This window comes from Brienomyrus brachyistius, unplaced genomic scaffold (genome assembly GCF_023856365.1).
Source record: "Brienomyrus brachyistius isolate T26 unplaced genomic scaffold, BBRACH_0.4 scaffold48, whole genome shotgun sequence".
Classification (NCBI taxonomy): domain Eukaryota; kingdom Metazoa; phylum Chordata; class Actinopteri; order Osteoglossiformes; family Mormyridae; genus Brienomyrus; species Brienomyrus brachyistius.
In genome coordinates, this window is record NW_026042323.1 from 1,769,756 (window position 1) to 1,792,984 (window position 23,229).

A 23,229-nucleotide genomic window follows, 5' to 3' on the forward strand; every position below is an offset into this window, starting at 1 on the left:
AAGAGTGAATAATGACGTCACAGCAGCCTGATCCTGATGTTAGTTTAATATGCTTCTTAGTTTGGCCTGTGGTGTGTATTTCAGATACAGCATTTAAGCAGGGAGACTGAGTGTGAGACAGAGACAGTGACAGAGAGAGAGAGAGCAGACAGGCAGGTGAAGATGAAGGTGTATTAGGGAGGAGGGGAGAGGAGCTTGGACCTTCACCAAATCAGCCAAATGTAAATGTCATGTCTATCAAACAGGAGACTCTGCTTTCAGGAGAAATGGTTTAAAGATCACACTGGGCTCCATTACAGCCCCCCCTCGTCTTAAGGGGGGTTCTTTGTTTCTACTGTGCAAAATAATTTGTAACACAAATGTCTAAACTGGCATGAAAGACACATTCAGCTCTTGTGAAGACTGGCATGTGAAACTGGAAAAGGCACTGTGGAAATTCAGTGCACATAAAGACAGGCAGTGCCACAGATTAGCACTGATGACATGGATTCAGAAGATCAATCCTGTTAATATTCAACCTTCAGATGAGCTGGAAAGAGCAGCAGCAAGTGAGGAAAAATCTTCTGAAGTTAAGTACTTGGCACGGCAAGGCCTGGCTTTTCGAGGTGTTGGTAAGGAGAGTGGGAATTCTGATCCTTCCTGATCCTTTTGGTTTTGATGTGTGTGTTGTAATAAACCCTATTTTTCCACCCGTGTCATGTACTGCCGCAACCAGAAGAGGGCAGAAGATATGGCACAAAAACAAAGGAAGAAGCCTAACTTTAAAAAAACTTCAAAAAACATCAAGACTCATCCAGCATGGGGTGGTGGGTTAACGAATAACACAAACAATCAAAGAATAAGCAAACAAATGAGAGAAAAGATGCAGAGATGACTGAGAAGCAGGGGATGACTGGAGAAAAGACGACAGGACCAGAAGACAGGAGGGATACAGGGAGAGCGGAGAAGACAGTATAACTGAAGAATGGGAGAAGAGGAGAGACCGCAGAGGAAGGAGAACATAGATGACTGGAGGGGAGGGAATATAGGAGCAACAGAGAGAAGGAGGAAGGGCTGCGGAGGAGAAGACAGGATAAGAGGGGAAAATGTGAGCAGAGAAGGACAAACACCCCCACTGCCCAGCAAAGTGCACTTGTAAGTAAACCACAATTTTAGCCTTGGGCTCAATATCTGGACTTGTCTCTGTGTAGCAATGCATAGAATCCCTGACACTGGTTATGGCTGTACTGTATTAGTCCTAAACCTGCCATTATAGTGTAAGAAGAAAAGATTTTTTTTTTTAAATAAATAATTTTAAAAAATTTTATTTGTAATTTTGATGTGTGGGGGGTGAGGGATGGGCGTGGAAGGTAATAGTTAATTAAGTGGCTACACCTGGGTTGTGAGGGATCTGGGGTTAAGAGAGGGAGTAGGAGGCGCGTTAGGGAGATATGGTCTGGTAGGCACCGTACGCGTTGGGTCCCGGGGGAGGTGCCGCTCGCATGCCGTTTAGGGCAGAGAGTGGGCTGTAGGGACAGTTCCCGGTGCGGTAGGGCGAGGGCAGTCAGGACAGTGGGGGTAGGAGGCTATGACCACTGCTTAGACGGGGTGGTTGATAGATGGGAGTAGCGGCACCCTCATAGGGACGGATTGGCGGTGGGGGGGTGGGATTCCCTTTCCGTGGGACGTTCTAGGTGACGGACCGGTGTGATTGTTCCTTCCCCGGGGGAGGGTCCTGATCCCTGGGGGGGAGGGGGTGTTCTGTTTTAACTATGTCTTTATTGTATGTGTGTTACGTGTGGTTTAAATGCGCAGTGTAACCGCTTAGGGTCGGGACAGGACTATATACAGTAGGTGGTTCTGGTCCCGTAACGCTTGCCTGTGCCCGAAGTGTGGGGATTACTGTGCATTGCAGTGCTATTGGTGTGCCGTGCCCTAATAGGGATGTTGTGTGGTGCGGGATTTACTGTGTGGTAGCGTGGGTTAACACACGCTTAAAAAGGGGTGGTGTGCTACGGGGAGAAAGCGGGACCGAACTCTTTGTGAATCCAGATCCGACCCAACGGGTCGCTGCATGAATTGTACTGAATAAAAGTATCTTTGTACTTTTAGCTGCAGTCTGGTGGTGATCTGTTCTCCTTTCACAGCCTCTGACGCTAGTTTAGGTTAGTTGCACTGGTGGCAGCGGTGGGATCATTTCTTTCCTTTGTGGTTTTCCCGTTTAGAAATCTAGAATTAGCTTTAACATGTCGGAGGCCGAGGATAGTGTACAATCTCCTAATTATGAGGGCGCTGATTGTCCTGTTACGTCTAGAGAGTGTTTTCTCAATCTCCCGGTGGCCCCGCCTGCTCACCCAATATTTATACCGGAAACTTTTAATGGTGTGGGGCGTGAGTGGTCTGACTGGTCGGAACAATTTTATCTGGCGCCTGAGGTAAACAGGTGGGATGAGTCTCTGAAAATTAAGTTTATGTCTTTGCTATTGTGTGGCCGTGCTAGGGAGATGCTAACTACATCAAAAACCATCCATCCATCCATTTCCCAAACCGCTTATCCTATTGGGTCACGGGGGGTCCGGAGCCTATCCCGGAATCAATGGGCACGAGGCAGGGAACAACCCAGGATGGGGGGCCAGCCCATCGCAGGGCACACTCACACACCATTCACTCACACATGCACACCTACGGGCAATTCAGCAACTCCAATTAGCCTCAGCATGTTTTTGGACTGTGGGGGGAAACCGGAGTACCCGGAGGAAACCCCACGACGACACGGGGAGAACATGCAAACTCCGCACACATGTGACCCAGGCGGAAACTCGAACCCGGGTCCCAGAGGTGTGAGGCGACAGTGCTAACCACTGCACCACCATGCCACCCCACCTCAAAAACCAAATGAATTAAAAAACGCGGAAAATAATGTTGAAATGAAAATATATTTTTTGACAGCGATCGACGACCTGTAATATTTTTGACGATGTCGCTGCTATATCGCTATTTGTAAAAAAAGGAAAAAAATAGTTACTGGAAAAGCTACAGCGTTTTAAAAGTATTTGCTCTACCGATAAGCTACTGAAAGAAGTAAAGTTAGTAGCGTCGATTATTTTAGTTAGCTACTCCACAACACTGGACATAAAAATAACTGAACAATGTTAACATTTTCGTAATTTAAGCCCTCTCAACAGAAGCACTTTAATGAGAATATTTGAAAAATTAACTGATAACATATCAGTTATCTATATTTTTTTAATTTACTTTGAAAACAGACTCAAATTAAGCCTATACGAAAAATTCAGAAGCCTATACAGTCTCAAATGAAGCCTGTTGCGTTTTTATACAATCGGTCTGGGATTCCGCTTAACGTCACGCCCGAAGCTCACACTTTGATTGCAAACGGGAAGAAACATAACTATTGTCACGTACACCGGCGGATGTCATCAATTAAGCCTGCATACTGGAGACTACAAAGGGACAGCACACGCAACGGGGGTTGCGAAGTATTGCCAATGTTTCATTTCTATATCGAGCGCTTGCTTGTCCAGTGTCATTCCCTCGTTCCTTACCTTGCCTGCCTTCCTTTCCCAGAGCAGCCCTCGTCCCTGAACCTCCCGTCCTGCCTTCCCTGCCAGCCCCAGGATCTCTCGTCTCCCCTTCCCTTCGTCTCCGTGTCCTGTGCCTGCCTGTTGGACTGGATCTCCCCAGCTACCGAATCTACCTTCTGTCCCCGACCATTCTTCTTGCCTGGCCCATTGAAAGCCTGTTACCTGCTCGATCTAATAAAGATCGCGCTGTTCCGCATTCCTGGGTCCGCGTTTCCCTGTCGAGGGTGTCCTAACAATTATGTCTCCAGTAATAATTTTCTGCTAATAGCATTAATTCTCTTATTTCGGTATCGGTGTACTGCATGTACATGTTATCACCATCAAAGAAAAAAACGCGTTATGACTTATCAGTCATTATTATTGTTTTTGTCGTTTATTTAATCGTGTAGCAATACTGCCACTTGTCATATTATTAATTGCGTATTTATATAATATTAACCAATGACCAATCTCTGTATCTTACTAGCATCTTTTGCGCATTTGTCTTTGTATCAGCCGTAGCGGTCTGCAGGGGGAATCGCAGAAGCTGGAGTTTCTTAGAGCGCTGCATGGGTTTGGACAAACATTAGGTATTGGTAATATTACTGGACAAAAATATATCGTTATTGGTGTCCACCAAAGTTTCCAGCACTAGCTACAAGAAATGAGATTGAATGCATTTGCTTGTTTTTATTTGTATTTATTTTTAAAAAAGTTTCTTACATTATATCCGTGCTTTTTAAAGGTTATATCTCAATTTTTCAAAAGTAAACACAAAAAGGATGACACTTAATGCCCCCTCCCTGCCCCCACCCTATTTAGAACGTTAGCGTTCCATTACGTAAAAATGCAGTACTACGTTATGATGCACCGCTTATAAATAATCTGTTTGATAAGGGAGAAGCAAACACAAACGATTCGTGAGTGCATCGTACGTGTTGTAAGAGCAAGTGAAGCTGAAAGACATTGACAGTGAAGGTAAGGCCTCCCCTTCAAAATGTATACTTCACTTAGATCAAAGGTCTTAAAGTAAAAAAAACGCTGGGAGATGCTAAACTACCGACCGCAAAACGTGCAGACTGGCGGGTGTCAATTGCGCTGGAATGACATTACATGGTTTTAATTTTTCTCTGATATCGGCCGGCCATATACAGTAATTTGTTTGAGACCCCTGAATTTAAATAATAATTATTTTTTATAACGATGGTGGCCTATATAATGTGCCGATTTACTTGTGAAGTTGTTTAGCTGGTTGACATGGCATTGATTACTGCTTTTTAAGAAAGTGCATGTAGTCTCACACTGCAGAAGTCCATTGCTCAGTTGTCAGCATGCTCAGCGTGTCGCCTGTGATGTGTCCTGCACAGCAGCAGGCTACATTGCGTTTAATGGACTAATACTTCTTCAACCCATTAAATGATTCCTTTCTCTCTCCCTGCCAGTGATGGCTCCCTCTATCAATCTCTTCACCTTCCTCGTCCTGTCCCTGGTGGGGGGCAGCTCTTCATGGGACGAAGCTTCGCCTTGCGGATCCGGCTCCATCCTGACAAGGCCCTACACGGCCTTGTGTGAGCTGGATGCGGTGTGGGTCTTGGTGGTGGTGGTGGCGGCAGCGGCGGCGGCCCTCGCCTCGCTGATCCTGCTCCTGGTGGTACTGTGTCGCCTGCGGAAGATCACAGAGGCTGAGGAGCGCAGCGGGGGTGGCGCCGCTACTCCTGCTGCTCGCTGCCATATTTGGGCTTTGTGGCCTCAGCCTGGGATACATCGCTGAGCAGCAAGAGAGCCTCTGCTTCGCCCGGCGTGTCCTGAGGGGGGTGTTGCTTGCTATCTGCAACACATGCCTCGTGTTTCATGGTCTGCGACTGCGCCGGTTGGGACAAGGTGCTCATAGCCCCAGCACAGGTCAACTGATGGGGCTGGCGGTGGCCTTGGCCGTGTTGGATCCGGAGTGGATCCTTCTAGCCACGATGTTCACGTGCCAGCCAGCCTGTGAATACCAGCCGCTGGACTTTGCGCTGGCCACCACGTATGTGCTGGTCCTGCTCCTGGCAGCACTGGTGGGGGCGGCCTGCAGTCTGTGGAGGCAGCAGCCACGGTGGAGGTGCAGGACCGCGTGGCTGCTCATCACCTGCCTGGCCTCAGTCCTGCTGTGGGTGGCCTGGATCACCTTCTGCCTGTATGGCAACGCGGCGCTTGGCCTGCCCCCAACATGGGACAACCGGGTACAGGCAGTGGTGCTGCTGGCACAGGCATGGCTGCTCATACTGCTGCACGCTGCTCCTGAGGTCCACGCCACCTTACGGCCCCCGTCCCGCATGAGAGAGGCCAGTTTAGAGGAGGGCCTCTCTCACGTGTAGTTTGGAGCAAACCAGGGCTTCATGTTCAGTGACAACAACTCAGGTATGGTACTTTGTTTTCGCTTCTTTGACCTACTCTGTGACTCTGTGTGTACTTGAGAGAGAGCATAGCCCTCGCTCTTTCCTCACATGGAGCCCCTACTGGAAGTCTGTGGAACAGCAGCATATAAGCAAGGTCTATGGACCTTTCACTGTAACTCAGATCTCACTTGAGCAGAGCTTAGGTACCATGGCTGCATGTGCCCCCCCCCCCCAACAATCCCAAAAAAAATGTGAAGTATGACTACTGCACTGCTGAAGGATGTTTACATGATCAATATCTGTCTCTCTCCTGCAGGTGTCCTCCCCAGCCCCCAGGAAACATTACATTTTAAATAAATAATATATATATCATCATCTCTGGAAGTGGTGTGTTTTTTTAGGGTTAAAAAGTTGAGAAACATTCAATGCTCATCATCATCCCATATATCAGTAGCTCAGCCACTGGTCAGTTCCTTCACTCTACTGTTACAGACTTTCATGAAAACATTTTTTAAATGTGGGTGTTTTACCTGTATGATATGCTTCCCTTTTGTACTGGACATAAAATAGAATTAAATTTTTACATTATATTACTCATACAACAGGCGACATGGTGGTGCAGTGGTTAGCACTGTTGCCTCACACCTCTGGGACCCGGGTTCGAGTCTCCGCCTGGGTCACATGTGTGTGGAGTTTGCATGTTCTCCCCATGTCGTCGTGGGGTTTCCTCCGGGTACTCCGGTTTCCCCCCACAGCCCAAAAACATGCTGAGGCTAATTGGAGTTGGTAAATTGCCCGACTGGTATGTGAATGTGCCCTGCGATGGGCTGGTCCCACATCCTGGGTTGTTCCTTGCCTCGTGCCCATTGCTTCCGGGATAGGCTCCGGACCCCCCGCGACCCAGTAGGATAAGCGGTTTGGAAAATGGATGGATGGATGGATGGATTACTCATACAAACACACACATCTGTAGGTTCTCAACTCTAGGTTTATATCAAACACATTAAAGCCAAACAAATGCAAAAAGTCCATGTATCGTTTGTCCTTGGGTTTTCCAGTCCAAAACGAAATCAGGAAAACTAAACAACAGCAGCGTTTTTTGGTTTTTCTGTCAGAAGGGGAAAAAGCGAAAAGCAGAAAACAAAAAATCAGGCTTCATATTTTATCCTAAAATGTAGAAAATATTACAAAAATACACCATTCTAAGGGTGGGTGTTTCCAAGCTTATGACTGGGACTGTTAATGTTGTAAAATTAAGATAAAGTTCACATTAGGCTGTATCTTACATCTCTGGTATCTGTTAGATCTGAATTTACTCATAGAAAAGAAACAAAAAAAGGTGATTTTACGGTTTTCCCATTTGGTTTTAAAACAGAAAAACAACAAATTTATTTTTGTATGACGCGTTATCCCAACAATACATTGTCTCAAAGCGCTTTACAGCATCCCCACCCAAAGCCCCCAGTGAGTAAGACATAGGTGACAGTGGCAAGAAAAAACTCTCTAGAAGGAAGAAACCTTGGGAGGGACCAGACTCAAAGGGGGAGCCCAACCTCCAGGGGCCGGCAGGGAGAGTCGAATAGAAGAGATGGCTAAGTGCCAAGTCACATTGTCCAAATCATAGGATTTGAGGCACAACCGGGGAGCAGGGAGGTGATGACAAGCCCGTGCCGACTCTCCTTCCAATCGCCAGGCAACCAGAAGTAATTAGGCAGCGGGTCATGCATGGAAGATGGCACAGGCAGAACGCGAGCTGGATGCAAGGACGTCATGGGTACATGTCACATGTAGCAGGGTGTGCTGAAAATCTTGATAGATTGAGGTCTCCAGGCAGCACACCCCAGGAGGAGTTGGGGAAATAAAATGTGCAATTAGTCAAAGTATAGGGGAGACTATAGGCAGTGCAAACAGTTAGGTGAGTGCAATATGAAGTGCAAAGTGCAAGCTCCGGCAGATATGGCAATGGCAGCATAAGTAGGAGGGAGAGGCAGGTGGGAATGCAGGCATGGGGAGTCCCTGAAATGTCAGCACTCCAGTTCCACAAGGGATGGTGATGCTAGAGTGACAGCGCTGACAGTTCAGTTTATCTAAAGCCAATGGTATCGAACGCCACCCAGCTCTACACCTCACACTTTAGGTCAGACTGGGAGTGAGGAAATAGCTAGAGTCAGAACTAGTGTCCCTATAAGCTAAACTAAACAGGCGTGTTTTTAGTCTAGACTTGAATATTGAGAGTGAGCCTGAAACCCGCACATCCGGTGGAAGACCATTCCACAGCTGAGGAGCTCTATAGGAGAAAGCTCTGCAGCCTGCCGTAGCTCTTTCTACCCTAGGTACTAACAGATATCCTGCGCCTTGAGAACGAAGCAAGCGCGGAGGGTTGTAAGAGGTCAGCAGGTCACTAAGGTATTCTGGTGCAAGACCATTCAGTGCTTTATAGGTTAAGGGCAGTATTTTATAATTAATCTAAGACTTAACTGGTAGCCAATGAAGGGAGGATAAGACCGGTGTAATGCGATCAGATTTTGTAGTTCTCAACATGAAGTCTTTTTTCTGTTTTTACTTTTTTCGTTACGATTTTAAAACAGAAAAGCCATAAATAGATTTCGTTTTTGAAACGGAAAATCCAACGAATGATACACGGATTGCAAGACTGAGCACATCCTCATGCCTTTTCATGAAGATTCAACAGAAATTTCAGTACAGTTTTAATATAGGCCTAGTAGGTAACTACACTACAACCTACCGAATAAAAGTAACGAACTGCATCAAAACCATTTTATTCTGACATACTTAATACTCGTGCTGTAGGATACTCTTAAACCAAATTGATTAAAAAAAAAAAAATGTGGAAAATAGTGTTGAAATGAAAATATTGTAATGACGATGTGTGTGCGTGTGGGGGGTGAGGAATGGGCGTGGAAGGTAATAGTTAATTAAGAGGCTACACCTGGGTTGTGAGGGATCTGGGATTAAGAAAGGGTCCGGATCCCCGGGGGGGGGTGTTATGTTTTAATTATGTCTTTATTGTGAGAGTGTTCTGTGTGTTTTAAATGCGCAGTGTAACCGCTTAGGGTCGGGACAGGACTATATACAGTAGGCGGTTCTGGTCCCGTAACGCTTGCCTGTGCCGGAAGTGTGGGGATTACTGTGCATTGCAGTGCTATTGGTGTGCCGTGCCCTAATGGGGATGTTGTGTGGTGCGGGATTTACTGTGTGGTAGCGTGGGTTAACACACGCTTAAAAAGGGGTGGTGTGCTACGGGGAGAAAGCGGGACCGAACTCTTTGTGAATCCAGATCCGACCCGACGGGTCGCTGCATGAATTGTACTGAATAAAAGTATCTTTGTAATTGTAGCTGCAATCTGGTGGTGATCTGTTCTCCTTTCACAGCCTCTGACGCTACTGTAGTTTGGGTTCGTTACAATATCAGTTCGATGACTCGCATATTCCCTATAATATAGGGTCTATATTTTCTAATTTTAAGTTTTTTTAATGTTTATAACCTTAGATCTATGCAAACCATTTCATATATATCCAACAACACAGTACAATTATGGTGGTCATCTGGTTTATGACAGTAAAACAATGTACATTTTATGTACACTGAATGTAAAATTTAAGTTAATGAAAGCAAAATTATAGCAAACAGCTGTTGTGCCTTCGATTTACTAAAACACATGTTGGTACAATAAAACCATTAAAATTTTACAGATAAAGCATATGACCATAAGTTTAATTTCTGTAAAAATACAGAAAAGAAATTGACCAGTTTCACTGAAGGGGGTTCTCTGTTATTTTACAAACTGTGCGTAAAAATATGTTTATGCAATGTAGTTTTGATAAAACTTTTCTGTCATTTAACATAAGAAGAAAAAAATAATTATACTGTAGTCAAATTGGCTGATATAAAATGGTTTAAAACTGTGACAAATTTTGCCTTTTTTTTACAGTGTATACTTCCAGTCACAAGGTAGCAGATACGGATTTCTGAAATAGCAAAGATAAAGGTCAATGATTAATATCCCTCATCTCTTTTAAAACTATAGGTAAGATGCTGTTTTGATATCCTGTCTAGGGTTGGAGTGTAACAGTATTCACGGGAAAGGGGAATGGGATAAAGGGACAAACGGGGTGAGGGCAAGAAGGGAACACCAGTGGACAAAGGGATATTTTTTGTATTTTCATTTTTTTTCATGTATAATACTGACACTGAACAAATAACCCGGTGCACACTTTGGGAGTGACCACAGCCAAAATAACAAACAAAATCCCCAACTATCAAGTGCGACCCACAGCTAATCTCAACTAAGTGCAAAAGAAAAGGAAACCAAAAGACAAACACTCCACCTCACTCCCTAACCAAATAAACAGAGTCCAACACACACTTGCAAAACAAAATAGCAGTCACTCCCTATGCAGCAATACAATCACACATACATAACTTACACACAAGTCAAAGCAACGAGGGGGCTAGTGAAGACGTAAACCAAAGAAAACCAAGCGGGGAGACAGCAAGCCAAACTGAGGTCGCGGGGGGGACCGGAGCCTGTCTTTGGAACAACAGGCGTAGGCAGGAACCAACCCTGGGCAGGAGTCAACACTCTGCAGGGCGCAAACACTCACAACTCAGATTTGCCAATTAACCTACCCTGCGCACTTTTGGACTGTGGGAGGAAACCGGAGCCCCAGGTGGACGTCTTTCCCCATTCACCAGATCATATTGCCAGAAGACTGAAAATTAGATATCAAGTACTAGAGTGACATAAAAACAAAAAACAATTTTGCTTGTAATTAGACGTAAAACAGAAGATTATCTCTTTTTATATTTTGAGAAAACATTTTAACATTTATCCAACCGGTCAAATGGTTTAATACTTCATGCAGCACCTTTTACTGCTGTGCTGAGAGCTTGGACAGAGCAAAACTGTGGATCTTTGCAGTGGGGTCCAAGGACTGGGTTGAGAAACCCTGGCATAGAGGAGACTGCAGTGAGAGCCAAGAAAAAAAGAGATTAGAGAGGAAGGTAAAATGCTTCCATTAGCATGGCAAATAAGCTGCAAGTACAGACCCTGTGCTTCCATTACAAACAAAAAGCCTGTATGACCCTCCTAAACACACAAGTCAGATTAACTTAACCAGGGGAAATAAGCATAAAACTTGGCAAAGACTAGACTATGAAAAGGGAAGGTGAACATCATACTTACACGAACTTCTGCTAAAGCAAATGGACAAACCCCTTTTAACTGAATAAAGTTACTTTAAAAAATTAATAATTCAAAAATAAATCAATAAAAATTAAGAAAAACACAATCATGCTTTGAACTAATACTGCAGTCAGTCCTAAATGTTCCCATGACATTCTTTTCGTCACGACGCACACTCGGTACATACTGGTTAAAAACCATTTATAATCCTTCATGTACCAGTCTATGATGGAGCACCCCAACCTGGGCCGCCCATCCAACATGGCAGATTTCTGCCCCCTGGTCCCGGAGACTAACAGACCAACCTCTGGAAACAGGGAACCAGGGGGACATGGGCCGCTGACTGGATGGGCGACTCCAGAATGAGGTGAAGCAGAAGGTAGACTCCACAGCAGAGGACCGAGGAATGTAGACCAAAACCAGGGAACCTGAAGTGGGAAGAACACAAACCAGGACAGACATATAAAACCAAAGCAAAGGCATCAGTGGCACAGCCCACCAGCTTGTGAAAGATGGCTACCTGGCATCATGAATCCCTTAATCAAAAACCTTTGTGATGGCAACTTTGCCACCCAGGACTGATCCCTTCTAAAGACCTCAAGTTTCAATGCAAGGTTTCTGAAATGTTTTGAAACATCAGTCCATGTGACTGCTGTGGTATTGTTCCAGGCAGGGAAAACAACTTAGGAGAAAATTTCCGTGCATGTTGGGTGTTTGTGGTACTGTTGGGCTGAGGGGGTAATTGAGTGACAATTAACGTTTGAGATCCAATTATATTATTTAAACAGGTTAGTAGGTAGATAGTGTGATTTAGATGAGGATAAGGATGTTTTATTGTCATTACAAAACGTGTTCTACATGAAGGGAACAAAATGAGGCACTCAGATCCGGTGTATTAGCAATAACAAAATAGAAATAAAATTGAAAGAACAATACAATGAATAATATGGTAAAAATGAAAGTAAAATAGAATAAAGACATTAAGATAAATTCCATTAGACCCTCTGGGCCAGGCGCTCTGCCGCTCTGCATTGTTTTCTTTGCATGTACAACTTTGTACTCCATAATTTTAATATTTTATCACGAAGCCTGAAGAGCAATATGAACTATATCATGCTTTAAGTAAATTGTCTCATCCTTTATTTGACTAAAGTATATTTAACTTCTACAGAACTTTGCAGGTTCATCTAGGATGGAGAATTTCTGCTGCTGAGCGCATTAGAAGAGATTCTCAGAGGGAGATACGAGTCCTAGGTGCCTGCTGGGTACATATTCAAGACAGAGTTAGGACCGACTCCAATAATTCTGCACTGTCTCCCAGATTACGGGAAAAAATTGTATTTTACTGAAAATTTTATTTATGGAATTTTACCTTAGACTTGGTCAGCAGCCATGTGGATAAAATTCAGAACGACAGACGGTCTGTGGGTTGGGGGGGACAGGCAGGTTGGCCGGTGGGGGCACACGGAATGCTCCTGGGGGTGTGGTGGGTGTGCTTATGTGATTTACAGGAGCCGAGGCTAACAAAGGCACTAAACAGCACAAACAGCCTCCTGTACGAAGTTTTACATGAAAAGGGGCCATGGGCTTGTTGGCACTATGTTTCTTAGCAGACTGACTAATACAGCCAACTGGACCATCTACCTCTTCAAAAACATCCATACAGAGTTTCCTGCCTGTTTCTGACAGCTTTCACTGTTATTCTTTTGCTCCAGTCCTTTGTACTTTTCCAGGTTTTAGTATCTTGACCTTTGCAATCTGGAGGATTGCTACCCTCCAACTAGCTGTTTTGGGTCAAAATGGCCCCATCTGTGTTAATTTGCATCATTAATTACAGCATAAATCAATACATTCCAGATGAATTTTAAGGAATTTCAACAAAAGTCTGTAATATCATTTTCGACCACCATGTGACGCCACAAGCCGTTGGAAAACCACTAAGATGTCAATATGAGATTTGGCAGAACTGAAAATATGATGTTAAATGTATCACAGTGCAATAGTTTTAAAAATAAATCACTAACTTTGCACGACTATTTTATGTGTTTTGTCAAATAAAAAACCTGAAGTATTTGAGCTTGAACTGATACTGAGCAAAATATTACCTCTTACTTATATAAAGGTTCGCATTATCTATGATGTAGAATAAAAGACACAAGTAAACAATCCATTTCTTTGTTTTAAAGAAACAGATTAGCCAAGAAAACCAATTGCCACCCTGTGGGATCAATGTGCATCACCTGTTTGTGGCCACTGCCCCGTGTACAATCTGCCACTGAAGATCCACCGTGTGCTTCTCAATGGGGGGCTTGTACAGGGACCTCCAACATCCCCGCGGGGAAGATCCAGGCCTCAACAAACCTGACCACCTAGAATCCGCCAGTCCACTCAGTGCCCGAAAATGCAGCACTTTAACACAAGCCTGGTACAGACCTTTCTCAGACAAATCTCTAAGAGCCACCTGCTGAAGAGACACGAAAGAGAGCAGCAAACCCACCTCCTCCCGATGACCCTCTACAGCAGGAGGGAAAAATGGGGACTACTGCCTCCTCCCAACTCAAGCACATTCTTAGTTGCCTCTGGTAGCGTGCAGACAATGTCCTCCAAAGCTCTCTGAAGAAGTCTGGGGGAGGGGGAAACATTTCCGCATGTAGGGGGCCAGTGGCATTTAATTATTTACAGAAAATTCCATAGAGCCAATGTAGGAACCTGAGGCCAGTTTAACACAGGTCACTGTCCGTGGTGCTGAAACCTTTACTTGATGGGCTGGTCCTGAACGAATACAATGGCTGGCCAGCGTGCCTCACTATGTGTTTCCACTGACTGACACCTTCACATGTAATGTGATTGTTAACAATGAGGAACATTTTACAAGTTACTACAGGAAGCAATATTTACATGCCTGTAGCTTTCATTTCTCACCACAGAAAACCCAAAAAAAAAGAAATAAGAAATACATTCATGTTATATCAAGTATATCACTTGCTCATTTAAAATCACAAAACATATCTGACTGTTAATTTCTATGTTTTAATAATTTTAATAGCATTGCGTGATTTGCTTATTTTTTTCAAAAGCCACTGTGGAAGCGAAATTTAAAGAAGTTTGGTCCCCTTATAACAGCATTGGGTAAGAGAGCCGAGGGCTGCTGGGATTGTTCTCAATGTCTTGTTGGTGCCGTGTGGGTTGTGCTGCACTAACAGCTTCAAGTTATGAGATAACATGAGCAGATGCCATTACGTCATTAGTGCTACACAAGATATTGTCATGACCTGGCTCAAGGCCATAAGAAAAAGTGGACCAGTGTTAAATCACTGTGACCTCACACCTCTTCAGATTGCAAGCCCATTTAAATGGCACAGAGGTACACAATGGGTGGCCTGTATCTGCCTCACTTAATGTGCACCAAAGACCTCATATGAGAACCACAAGAGCCACCCCAGATTTACCCACCATCATGAGAAAGACTAAGACCAACATGGATCAAATGGCCTATTACGGTGTACAATCACCCCCAGACCACTCTGACTGGCTTTGGGTTTTTGAGACAATATGAGAAGGGCAGGTGCCCTTTTGCGTGGAATGTCTCCGATTCCTCTTTTTCCTTCTTCCTCTTTTTGTTTTCTTCAAGTGCCAACAAGAGAAATTAATGACAATGCCAAAGCATCTGTAATTGCAACAATTTTCTAGGAGAAGGGGTGTGTTTTTTGACACAAGTGCAGGGGTGCCAATATTTTTGGCCATGACTGTAATAGTTATTTGTGATTTGTAATAATTATTTAATTTTATCGATCCATCTACTTACCTACACTAAAAAATGTACTGTTGGATGTAATTAACTTTAAGTGGTTACATGAAATGACTTTCTAAGAGCATTTTATTTTGTAATTCAAATTTTTCTTATTTTTCAAACCAAAAAGTTACAGCACTTCAGCCATTCACATTTATAAAACAATATGACCAATCACTAGTTCAACCTCCCAGCCATTTATCCTTCAAAAACATGGCCCTAGAAACGTTCCCACATTTTCATCATATCTTGTTTCCCATTTAGTCTGTCCAACATCTTTTCATATGAAGCTGCCTTAATCATCTCATCGGTCCATTCCTTTATATTGGGGATTGTTGAGGACTTCAAATGCCTTAATATTACCCTCATGGCAGTTATGAGTCCCACCATCACAGCCTTAAACTGTTTATTATTCACCTTTGGCAATTCCACTCTATCTCCTAGCAGACAGAGTCGGGTTTGCGGGGTAAAGTAAAGCCTAGCCATTTGTCTAGGAGATCAAGAACTCTACCCCAAAATGGATATACCTGAGAGCACTGCCACAGCATGTGTAAATAAGCCCCCACCTGCCTTCTAAAATTCCAACACTGATCAGTATTAATTAGTCCAGTTCTATTTAGTCTAACTGGTGTCCAGTAGTGTCAGTGCATAATTATACACTGAATAAATTTACCTTTTACTTCCCTATAATATTTCCCCACTCTAGAAAGTATTCTTAACCATTCATCTTCTCTATTTTAACACTCGTGACTCAATGCCTCAGTTGCAAAAACTTCCAAAAACTCCCTCCTCCTCCTACATCATACTTACTCATTACGTCTGATTATGACATAAACATCCCATTTACGAATAAATCCCAAAGAGTTTTCACCCCTTTGGATTGCCATTGTTTCCATACTTTTTCTTATTTGTATTTGAGGATTGTGCCAAATTGAGGAATATGGCTGAATGTCATGTGATACTTTAAGCTTCTTATGTATTTTGATCCATATATTAATCGAAAAAGATATTATCGAGTTTGTGTTTCTTATATTGTCCCCCCATTGTGACAGAATGTGCAGAGGTTGAAATAGTGAAGCCAAATCGCTCTCGATAGCTATCCAGTCCACATCAGAATTCACATTCTTCCAGTGATAGTAGAGTTTGGCTATTTCAAATGACATGCTATATAATCTAACATCTGGCTATCCTAGACCTACCTTGTCTCTGGGCGAAGTAATTTTAATCCTAGGTTTTTTTCTTTCCCAACAAAAATCTTTTACTATACTCTCGTACTGTTCAAATATCCTTTCCGGAATATTAAATGGAAGCATCATAGAGAGATAATTAACTTGAGTCACCACAACCATTTTAGTAACATTAACTTTCCCCCCATAAGGATAATTTCAATGCTTTCCATTTGTCCATATTAAGTTTAATTTTGTTCAATGAGGGTTCAAAATTCAGAATTATTATTTTGTCAATATATAAACAGATTTAAATTTCATGTTTATAGTTCAATTATTATGTTATATAAACAAAATAATTTTAATACAGTGCATTTTTTTATTAATTCAACAGCACCCATGTTCAATCCACTTAAGTTTGGAAGGTGTATTGGAAGGTAACGCAGATATTTCTTAAGTGGGCATCCAGAGATATCGTCCCCCCTCCAAGCACCCCTTTTCTCCACTAGTTCTGTATGGAGCTCGACAGGAGGAATGGAGAGGTACAGAAAGGGGTTAGTCTCACACATAAAATAATGCAAAATAAAGAGTAAATACAAGTGCCATGAAGCATAATTGAGCTCCAGCAGGCCTCGACTTACAGTAAAGGAATTGTAAGGCAGACATGCTAACAAAACAGCTTTACATTCCCAATTTCAAACCATTAATGGGCAACCTTAGAGTAACAACGGCTAAAAAAAACCTTAGCTATAAGCAGGAATGAAACATTGTGAAAAGCCAAGACTCCACATGAACATGTTCTCCCCTTGCAGAGTCAGATCACGCATTTGAAGTGTTCCCAAGTGTTTGTGTGTTTTAGGTTCCTGTTAGTGAGGGGTCCTTTGCCGTTCTGTCTGACATCCAACAGAAAGTCCACTGTGTCTCTGCAACTTAAGCTGAGTCAGTGTAATTGTGTGGCTCAGTAGCTCAAGTATTTGGGCTTTTAATCCAAAGTTTGCTGGTTTAAATCCAGCTTCAGATGGATAACTGTATGTTTATGGGCCATTGAGTTATGAAAAATAATCAATGTAGTGAATCACTATATTCTCAAATTACTTGTTGTACTTTTATGAACAACACCATTTATTAAACAAACAAATCTGCATTGGCAGAATGAAAAATTAAAAATTAAAATAAACTATCATTTAAGGAACTGTGGAAAACTGAATTTACAATATTTGTAAATTGAAGGAAGAGTCCATTAACTTAATGGAAAATGTGCTGGTAATTTTCTGCCAGTACATTTTCCATTTTTTGGTGGATTTTTTTTTTTTACAGTGTATGACACGCTTGAATTCACTGAGCTCAAGTGTATGTGAAAATTAATATATTTACATCTAGTATGTTTCATGGCTTCACTGTATTTCCCTCTGGAATGATCAGTTTCATCTAACTGCTGATGTTAAAGGCAGAGCTGAAATTTAGTTTAGTCATGACCTCAAAATTTAATTGAGTAGGTATTCTGTACAACCAGACGGAACTGCTGGTTGGGCTGGTCATCACCTGCGTTTTCGAAGTGAGGTCTAAATGTAAAGTTTCAAATTGCACAATATATATTAATCTGTTTTTAATGTTTTTACAAAATATTTTTTATGTGTTTGCATCTTATATTTTGTATAATGTGCTTGTACATTTGATTCTTCCTTGATTTCGGTGTAATAAAGTGTAACTAGTGAAAAAGAGAGAAGCTTTTGGGAAGCATTATTGAGCTGATTGTCCAGAGTCACTTGGGTGACAATTAAGGTCAATATAAATCACCTATTACCCACTGTAACCCTTTGTATTCCCCCCGCACAGTCTGTTAACAAAATAAGAGGGTTGAAGTTAAATCAGGTTAAAAAGGTAAATTTGATCCTCCGCCTATCGCGGAAGATGCGTTCTAGACCCATCAGCGATAGGTGAAAATCCACGATACAGAAGGATCATATAAATCTTTTTTTAAGTTTAAGCCTCAAAATACCCCTCCCACATGCTTTAAACACATGTAAACTCATTAAAACAACACATATATCAGTATGTCGGGCTAAGGATATGAGTGACATAATAATAATAATAATAATAATAAAAATGAAATAATAATATGTAATATATATATATACACACACACAACTTTCTCTCTATATATGTAATGGAATATATAAAAATAAAAACATATATGGCTCTTACATATTCTTTTCATCCTTCTTCATGTAGCGTACTGTTGATTCATTCAAGCCATAATGGCGAACGCCGTCCGCATAACGCTTTCCTTCCCGAAGCACATCCAGAAGTTTTACCTTCTCCTGAATGGTCAACGTCTTCCATCGTAGGGCTTAGAACAAAACGAAAACAATCGGACCACAAACAATGTACGGGATACGCAGAGAATCGTGAGGCGTCGGAGAAAAATCTGTGATATAGTGGGGGAATCGCTGTAATGTGAAATCTGCCAATCCTGGTTTTCAGCACCATGGACAGAAACCTGTCGTTTATAGGAACCTGTTAAGCCCATTTTCACTGTTCATAATTGGATTTTTATGGTCTGCTAGAATAGATTCACCCTTTTAATAGATGATATCCTAGAATCCAATATATTATTACAGGGCTGTTTTCATTTGATATTAACCAAACGTGATATATTTATTTTTACTTTTGATATCTCATCCTTTTCCCCTTATCTGATAAGAGCCGCTGTCTGCTGAGACAAGCTGGTGTGTTTTTACTGCTCATTGAAAAGTGGGTGGTGTAGACTTTGTGTATTACATCACACTCTGAGACAGTCACTGATTGGTGGGCTCTGAGGGGGCGGTGTGACCTGAAAATCATCTATCAATCAACCCAGGATGGGGGGACAGGCAAGTGTAAGGCAACAGTGCTAACCACTGCACCGCTCCTGAAAATCATGAACCATTTTAAATGTTGAAGTATTTTTTAAATATTTATTAAATTTAAATATTTATTAAATCAAAACATTGAGCAATATACATGATATAGCGACTCATTAATGAATAAGCAATATAATAAGATTCAATTTTGCTTTCACTACTTAAAGCGCCAGAACAACGCATTTGAAAAAATCAACAGCAATATCTCTTACCAGAAATCAGGAACAGGTTAAGAAAATCCACAGACTTCGTCGCGAGCAGTTTAATATACGAACTATTTCCTTCTACCCAACTCCACACACCAATAATATCACTGCACAGCAGATATCGCCAGGCAGCTCGTGCTTGTGTCTAATGCGCAGTGATACGAGTAGTGTACTTCGATAGAAGCCCGACATTTCTACGGCTGATATTTCCAAACCTGAACAACTCCCAGCAGACCAACTTTGATGGATAGATAGCATTAAGGCCCCTCTAAAATATCTTAATAGTTTTGGGATGAACCTCCCATTTAAACGAAATACATGGTGGTACTCATGAATTTGAAAGCCTAGATGCCTCACCTCGCTTTTCCACAACGTGTCAGCAGCGCCACCATCTTGGAGCGATAATTAGACATAAACAAGCAACATGTCAGGGTGTAGATGGAAAGATCTTTTGGCCATAACTTCTTTACTAATTAACGCATTTATATCTTACAATTATGTAGAATAAATAAACAAGCCCACCACTACTGCCCCCCCAAATTTATGTAGTACTGCTGATAGTATTCTCAATGAAAACTAATCATGCTAGTATCCCGTCAGTGTCACAGGCTAGTATACATGTTATGTATCATATTTGACCGTACCGTAGATTTTTTACCTGTGAAATGTGATTCCCTGTTTTCTAGTTTTAACATTCCTCATGTTGTTGCAGTTTCGAAAATAGTCGGTTCACTAAGAGATATCACTCTTCTATTTCACAATTACCGTGCCAATATGGCGTATCACCCAACGAGCCATCCAGGCTTTCAAATCTATGGCGGTGCTGCCTACGCTACTACCCGTCACATGATACAGGAGCTACCAAATACCCGCCAATCAGGAGCCGGCTAGATCAACCACGCCCACCCGTCACATAGAAAAGAGTGAGGCGAAAGAAGCGAATCAGTTTAAAAATGTCATCATTAACGCGGTATTTAGTAGTCTGGAGATATTTTACTTTAAGCAAGGCACAAAATAAAGTTGTAGTATTTGTAATAAAATTTGAAGATTAGCCATCCCCAAGGAGCTGACAGGAAAGCCAGGTACAGGTTTAGTCCTCATTAACCAGCTTGTCGGTTACTAAACGTCGCCAAATAAGGTTGCCTTTTCCTATGATTTTTTTTTCAGTTAAATTGACATTAAACAAAGTAATCTGAGACCTGAGATATAACATTGGCAACTATGGTCATTTTTTACAATCATGGATATTTTAACATTGAGGACGTGTGTCTCATGTCATTTTCACATAGAGGGAGATTAATTGTTTTTATCTATGTCTGTGTGTCAACATATATCTATTTAGTTATGTCACTCAAATGTATGATTAGTATCGACATATCGGTAGACTACTATGTTGTAATAAAACTTTATGGTCCTCTGGGAGTTTGGCAATAGAACGGAATTGTAAAGTATCAATAAGAAACTATTAATGAAGTAGCCGCCCTATGCTTTTACTTTGTATGGAGTGTGTATACAAGACACAAATAATGCAGTTGTACTGTTATGTTTATAATTTAAAAGGTATACTTGCCAGCAAAAGATTGACTTAATAAAATTAAATGAAAAGTATTAAGAGCCCTTGTCATTCATAGTATTATATACTTCTTAATTTTACAAAGACTTTTTTCCTATCATATTTTTAAGTTTTTGAAGTTGATAATCTGGAAAACTGCTGCCTGGGATCAACTATCCATTCTTGACTCTTGGAATAGGAATTGAAGTCGAATAAAACAGCCTTACAGCACCCTCTTGTGACATACAGTAATATGGAAAACAGAACAATTACTAACTGAATGCAACATCCCCCCTTTACTTATGTATTCTTCTTCCTGCAGCAGCACTGTATTCTATAAAAGACACGCCTTACCTGTAACATTTCTTCCTTTAAGGTCACTACACCCCAGACAAAACAATAATGTAAGTTCAACAAAAAACATTGTGCTTGTGCCTTCCTGTAAGTGCACAACCTTTCACTATGAACTGCCTGTTTTGCTTCCAACAGAAATCATTTACAATTAGAAATGTTCCATTCACTGAGGACCACAGTAAGAGGATCTATGAACAACTGTTATATATTTTACACCGAATCTCTCTTTTCCTTTAAGGTATCTCTTTCTAACCAGAAAATCACGCTCAGAACATGCATTTCATTTCTTTGTTTAATTCTGTGAAGTTCCATAGTCCTTGAGCCGATGATGGTTTGTGTGCCCTGGCTGCACAGCTTCCAGTTCCTTAGGCCATTCCAAGCTCAACTGTTCTTTCAGGACCAGTCTTTGGCAGGACTGGAAATTTGGGAAGTCCACTGGGTACTGAGGCCAAATGGGCAGCATGCCATGCTTTCCCGTCAGCCAGGATGGGTCTCGATGGGTGCAGAGAATTTCTGATGCCCTTTTTGCACATGCGCTGGTTTCCACAGCCGCACTCTGTGCCCTTCTCTGAATGAGGGAGTGCAAGCTCCCTGTCTTGCATCACAGTACTGTTTCATGCGAGATTGGCAAAGAGACACCCAGCAATGCACTTTATTATCATGTCACTTAATTATCACTTATGCCTCTTCAGTATCAGGCCAAGTACAAACACTACACAAGCAGAGTATTCTGTGGGGAAAAATTAATGTCCTCAACTGCTGAGAGCAGCGTGCTGGTGATGCTCTGTGCTCATTACATCTGTGAGCTCATTACTCTGTAGTGCTTTTCAATGCTGCATTGAGCAGCTGCCAGGATGTTATGCTGCCTCTGAGGATAACTGTTTGTTTAGAAGTAGAAAAATTCAGAATAATTCAGAAGATGGATACAGATTTTCTCTTATTAAACAAGACACTGGCTCACTCATAATTGTCCAATAAGAGGTAAGGAGCATTCCTATTGAACAATCATGACTTCTAGCTTAAGTTAACTCCGCTAACTGAGAAATCCTGCTTAGTGGAACACCTCCCTGGTCAGAAGAGAACAACTACAACAACCAAGAGTCACTACCTGGCTTCTGGTTATTGTGCATTAGCTCACAGCTCAGACTGGGAGTCATTTCATAATGAATCGACTCCTCAAGTCCAAGCCGTGCAGGGACACTGCGCAGCACGTTAAAGGACAGCTCTTATGGAGTGACCACTAAACGTAAAAGTGGAAAAATAAATCATTTAAAAAATGTTAAATGAATAGTTAAGTAAGATGTAGCATTTCATTATTTCCATGCATTTTATAATCTATTCAGTACAGGATCATAGGGGAGTCACAATAGGACATACTGTAAGGAAGGGGAATATTCTGCCAAGAAGTTCAGTGCATCATAGGACTCACTGACAGACACAGACACACACAGGCACAAGGAAACAAGCAGCAGAACATGCATATCACATGCAGAGCCAACAAGCCTGTAGGACCTAAGAACAAACTTAGATTTGGGTTTAAAGTGTTCTATCTGGGATTTTCTTGCTGTTGGTACTACAGCCAGACACACAACAGTCTGTAGTCATGATCCTCGTTCCCCAGTAAAATACTCTTATTTTCTTTCATGCGTACTTTGACAAAGACATCAGCTTAATACAATGCACAAGTCTCGCAAGTTGAAACTTCAAGAATAGGCACAGACCATGACATCACCTTAAAACCAGCTTGGAAGGTGATGAAATTGTAACCTGGCTGTCTTCATCGCCTGATTTAATCCCCATCGTTAACTATGGGGCCTTAATGTAGCATAAGATTAACCATGATCACAAACATTACACTTCTCAGAGCGGCGTCTGGGAGGTTGTCCTGCCTGCTTGTGAGTGTGTGTGTGTGTGTGTGTGTGAACTGATACCAGGCTCATGATGGTCATTGACAAGAAAGGGCATTAAACTTGGCAAAAGGGACCGCAAAGAATGGCAGATTGTTATTCTTTATATAAATTCAATAACTAACTAAGTCTTCTTTTATTATTGCTTCTCTTAAAAGAAAAGAGAGAAAAATCCATCAGTTTCTTTTGTTTTCATTTGTGACTAA

The 23,229-nt window shown here is 42.0% G+C and overlaps 1 protein-coding gene and 1 long non-coding RNA gene across 2 annotated transcripts; both read left to right on the forward strand.

Moving 5' to 3' along the window:
* Positions 1 to 4,050: 4,050 nt before the first annotated feature.
* Positions 4,051 to 5,143, forward strand: LOC125723431 (uncharacterized). The gene is made up of 3 exons (XR_007386879.1): positions 4,051 to 4,150; positions 4,458 to 4,538; positions 5,003 to 5,143. It is a non-coding gene; the product is annotated as an uncharacterized LOC125723431 (long non-coding RNA).
* Positions 5,144 to 5,268: 125 nt separating this feature from the next.
* Positions 5,269 to 6,310, forward strand: LOC125723427 (G-protein coupled receptor family C group 5 member B-like). Its single transcript, XM_049000045.1, has 2 exons — positions 5,269 to 5,960; positions 6,255 to 6,310. Exon 1 carries the CDS (start codon positions 5,471 to 5,473, stop codon positions 5,915 to 5,917), a length of 447 nt encoding a protein of 148 aa, XP_048856002.1. The 5' UTR covers positions 5,269 to 5,470; the 3' UTR covers positions 5,918 to 5,960; positions 6,255 to 6,310.
* Positions 6,311 to 23,229: the final 16,919 nt, after the last annotated feature.

Coding starts and splice junctions, on each gene's coding strand:
- LOC125723427 (XM_049000045.1), top strand. CDS start 5,471: ATGGGGCTGGCGGTGGCCTTGGCCGTGTTGGATCCGGAGTGGATCCTT.